General features: G+C 41.7%; 1 protein-coding gene across 1 annotated transcript; it reads right to left on the reverse strand.

Annotated features, from left to right (window-relative positions):
• Nucleotides 1–469: 469 nt before the first annotated feature.
• LOC133878615 (dehydration-responsive element-binding protein 2A-like) lies at nucleotides 470–2,643 on the reverse strand. Its single transcript, XM_062317180.1, has 2 exons — nucleotides 2,481–2,643; nucleotides 470–1,450 (listed from the first exon to the last, which is right to left on the reverse strand). Exons 1-2 carry the CDS (start codon nucleotides 2,510–2,512, stop codon nucleotides 667–669), a joined length of 816 nt encoding a protein of 271 aa, XP_062173164.1. The 5' UTR covers nucleotides 2,513–2,643; the 3' UTR covers nucleotides 470–666.
• Between the last annotated feature and the right edge of the window lie 2,143 nt (nucleotides 2,644–4,786).

Raw genomic sequence — 4,786 nt, forward strand, 5'->3', positions numbered from 1 at the left:
GTACCCTTATTTGCCTTGAAAATTTTACGAAGAAAAAGTATTTCTTTGCACTCGATTTGAGAAAAGCAGTGAAGGGCACATATAAACCAAATTGACTGAATGTGGAAAGCCTTCCACTTCCAAGCGAATCAACGATAGTGTGTTTTTTTTTACAGGTTTTCTCGTTACTTCAAATCACTCATTTATATATGTACAATCAAGGATAGATTCTACAGCCAATGAATTGAAGGTCCTGGATTTGCATGCCTTCAAGATCTCTAAGTCATAGCTAGCGTTCTTGTTCTTCATATCAAAACACTGATATCATACAAATCATTTATGAGAAGAAATATATTTATCTTTATCTATATCTGTAATCACATCCATATCAAAAAATTTCAAACCTCAATAAATTTAGTACAAGCACCACTGTGAAAAAAACTCAAACATTAACTTTATTGATCATTATTCAAATGAACATGGTGTCATAGTGTATCCTAAAGTAGTATAATTGTTACATAAAAAAATAAAAAGCCAATTCCCCAATCTAAAACCCTGAAAGAATCAGCTTAGTCAGCCAAAAAGAATCCAAGACTGCTATGCCTCCTATCTAACATTTCATTATCCCCCTCAACTAAAAATGTGAAATCTTCCACTAATCTAATAATTCTAATACTCCTTTGCGTATTAACTCTGGAAGGTGTCTGCTGCCATATTATTCAGAGTCTCACTGGCAGAGAACCAAAGCTGACCAGCATCATAACCCAATACCGATTCAATATCAGGGAGAGGACTAGTGTCAAAGAGTGCATTAACTTCCTCCAAAGACAACCCGTCATCCTCCCAAAAACAGTTTGAAATGGCTTCAGACTCTTCTTCAATGTTACAGCACCCATCCTTTGCTTCCGACTGCAGCGTACTACTTGGAATGGCAGCTTCAGTGACTGCAGCATGTAAAGTGTTACTTCTCCATTCATCCTCGTTTCTCACGCTTATATCCTCAGCTACAAAGGCTTCATAATAGCTTGATGTAGTGACAGAATCAGAATGTGACGGAGTTGCTGTCAGACAGACGCTTGATGAGGTTGTAGCTGAACAATAATCCGGAAAGTTGAGACGAGCACGAGAACCGTACATTGCCATTGCAGCTTTATCATAAGACAAGGCAGCATCAACAGCATTTTCAAAAGTACCAAGCCATAGCCTTTTTCCCTTTGGCTCACGAATTTCAGCAACCCATTTACCCCATGTCCTCTGCCTAACACCTCTGTACTTACATGATGAGTTCTCAGGACCTCCTTTTCCTTTCATACATCCCTTCTTCGACCCAATACCTGGAGCTTTACGAGCTGATTTAGTCTCATTATTGCAAGAGTCGAGCTGGGCGTTATGCTCTTCCCACTTGGCAAGGGTCTCAGCAACTGATAGAGCTGCATCTTTTCTACTTCGAAACTTTCTCTTCCTGCAACAACTAAATGGCAGAAACATCAAGTCAGCATCTGGATCTTTGCAAAATTATACATAGAGATTGTTCAATACTTACTATTGCACAGGGGAAAAAAGAAAAAAGAAAACGAGAAGCAATAATCAATTGCAACAAAAGCCTAAGCCCAACCCCACAACCCCACAATACAGAGCATAATGGCATAATCGAAGAAGCTACGCACCCAAATGTTTGATTCAACTGATCATAGCGAAGAATAATTAATTTTTTTGATAAGTATAGCTAAGAATAATTAATTCAAACACTTTATCCAAATGGATCGAATGGGCAAGCTTTTAAGCCAAAGATCAGATTATTTTCAAGCCCAGATTCGGATATGAGATTTCCAGTGAACCCCAAAAGAGATCCGTGTTGCAAGAGACGGATAGTGGAGGAGGCGCGTGTTGTTCACGCGCTCCATGCGGCGCGTGTGTTACACGCGGGACGGCAATGGCCAGAGAATGGAAGAGAGCAGACCGGAGAAGGGATGCTGGTGGGGGCACGCTTAAGGGTGGGGAGAAGGGGGCGGAGAGGAATAATTTTACGGAACTCGGGTTGGAAACTTGGAGCGGAAGTTTTCCAGAGAAAAACCCTAGAAATACTAAATATAACTAATTAATAATTAAGTTTCCTTTCTTAATTTAAAAATGATTCACTTTCACACTGAATTAGTCAAAGTGCTAAAAAGTAAACAAATCAGAGACCACGTCGGGGAACCCCAACAGGGTGGGGATCAAGTACGGCGAGTCCATGTTCACGGTCATGTAACTGTGGGATCCCCTTGGGAAAAGCCTATGTCCCGGGCTTCTACCAGGAGGCCCACAGCGTGAGACAGGTGGAGGCCACCATCGCCGTCGATCGTGTGAAAATGCTCCAATATAATTTATCAATCACACACAAACCACATAAATCACAAACCCTTTTTGGCTTTTCCCCCTAAAACCCATAAAAAAAAACCCACCATCAAGAATTTACAACAATCAAAAGAAAAAGAAAATTGATGGAAAATTCAACCAACCTCGAAACCGTAGCCTCCGACGGAATGGCCATCGAAGAATCCAGCCGATGAGTAGCGATTCCGAATTTCCGATGAATAGCGATGGCGAACGCAATTGGTTTCTGCGCGGGAAAGAAGAACCTTCGAGAAGTTCTCAGACGAAAACAATTCTTTATGCGCAAAAAAATCAAAATACTGAGTGCTTGTTGCTCCCAGCCTGCAACGCGTATTTAAGCGTATTCCACTTGGTTTCGGAGATTATGACACGTGTCCCCTGCTTTTTGTTTTTTTTTTTTTTAAGGAAATTTAATAATTTCATTAAATCATCCAAATGGTAACGAAATTACAAACAGACTGAGTCAAACTCATATCGATACAGGAACTCAGAACAATACAGAAATCCCAATACAAACCCATAAAACTCAAATCATACCGACAATTGTTACAGATAACCTAGTCAACAAAAATGTGTCTATGCGTTGACGGAGGACCACACCACTACTTGTACTATGGAATCGGTACAAACAATCTGTGCTAAAAAGCTATGACTAGGCTAAATTAATCACAAAGCAAAAGCCAAATACAATCTGTAATCAAGAACATGAAAAACACCCAAAACCAAAAGCTGACGTCGGAAAAAGAACCGCCGGAGACAAAAGATCCCCTGCAGCAGCCGAACCCCATACACACCCGAACGCCACCAAACACAGCAGAAGAGAAGGAACGTGGCCATCACGCGCAGCCCAAGGAGTGGAAAACACTCGGGCACGTGATGACCACGCGCCGGTCACCGGGGAGCGTTCTGGCCGTATCAAGCAACGGCAGCATCGGAGGACAATGGCGAGCAAGATGAGGGGATGCGTGTCAACGAAAGGACGACGGAACAGAGTAGATCTGGCCTTGAAAAATGGGAAAAACTAGAATACACCCAAATCGTTCCGCCGGAGACACAAGCAGCGGTCCCTCCTCCTCCGAAGCCTCACCAAGGTGTTAACCCGCCAATAACAGAGATAAAACCTACTAAAACTAAAAACTCAACCATACTCCATAGTCTACAAGGACTAAGAGAACTTAAAACCACTACTGGAACAAGTTCAGGGAGACTCAAAAACTCCACAGCCCTAGTGGCTGGGAGACCCTAGCCTCCTTTGGGCACAACCCACGGAGGAAACAAAACCTCTCTAGCCCAAAATGAGCTAAGAGAGGGAACAAAACCCAGGAGGAGGGAGGCTTGAGACCCCGGCAAACCACCGCACTCTTCTCTTCTCGGTCTATCTGTGTATTCTTCTCAATAGTGAAAACGTGTATTCTTCTCTCTCAACACGTTTTCACTCTTCTCTTCCCCCCCCCCCCCCCCCCGCTTTTTGTTATGGGTGTTCCCCATCATTCGCTTTCAGAAAAAAGGAAAAAAAAAAAAAAAAAAATTTGATCAATCTGTATGAAAATAAAATTTTAATTTTTAATTTTTTTTTTAAAAAAAAAAAAGAAAGGAAAAAAAGACCCAGACATTACCCACTTGGCTGAAAACTGGGTCCCCAGCGCGGCCACAAACTTGGCTACCTCCCTATGCTCCGTTGCAGGCGCACAATAATCCATGTGAGTCAAATAGTAATTCCCCGGATGATACAATGCGAATAGCAGACGTTTTAGGCTCCCGGCGAAGCCTTTCGACGCTGAGATCACGTAGGCGAACGTCGCCGGATATGGCTTGTTGGATTTATGTACATTCGGGTAGTTCATAATAGGCCGAAAGTTTGAGAAGGGCAGGGATAGTTTGGTCGGAATGTATAGGAAAGAGAATAGTATCGCGAGTAGCATCAAAGAAATGGTGAAACCTTTGACACCCATCAGGCGAAAAAAAATGTCGGAAAATCAGAGAGAAAATGGTGGAGGACTGGAGTTTTCTGTAAGTTGGAGGAGGTTTGGTTTGAAGATGACGTTTGAAGACAAAAGCCAAAGGCATCGGGCCGGGTGAAGAGAAAGAAGAGTACCGGTCTTAGAGCATTCATAGCAGCTTCCCTTTCCTTTCTCTTCATTTTTCTAAATATAGGGAATAAAACTATTTTTTGCTTTCCTATCAAAAAACACCTCACAGCAGCTTCCCTTCATTTTTTCCTATATCATTAAAATATTATTTTGTTACTTTTACTTTAATTAAAAGTAAGAAAAGAAAGAGATAAAGTAAGAGAGAGATTATATTTTTAGAATAAACAATTGAATGGGAGGTGAACAGTGCTTCCCAATGCATTGGGAAGCACTGTTCACTTCCTAGGGAGCAGATAATTGTAGGGAAGCTGTTGTGGGATGATTTTTTTGACCTTTTTAAA

Source organism: Alnus glutinosa, chromosome 9 (assembly GCF_958979055.1).
Source record: "Alnus glutinosa chromosome 9, dhAlnGlut1.1, whole genome shotgun sequence".
NCBI classification, from domain to species: domain Eukaryota; kingdom Viridiplantae; phylum Streptophyta; class Magnoliopsida; order Fagales; family Betulaceae; genus Alnus; species Alnus glutinosa.

What these genes read in the sequence shown, in the direction of transcription:
- LOC133878615 (XM_062317180.1), bottom strand. Translation starts at nt 2,512, where the DNA reads ATGGCCATTCCGTCGGAGGCTACGGTTTCGAG. An exon ending in TCGGAGGCTACGGTTTCGAG is followed by an intron (nt 1,451 to 2,480) that starts GTTGGTTGAATT and finishes TCTGCCATTTAG; the next exon opens with TTGTTGCAGGAAGAGAAAGT.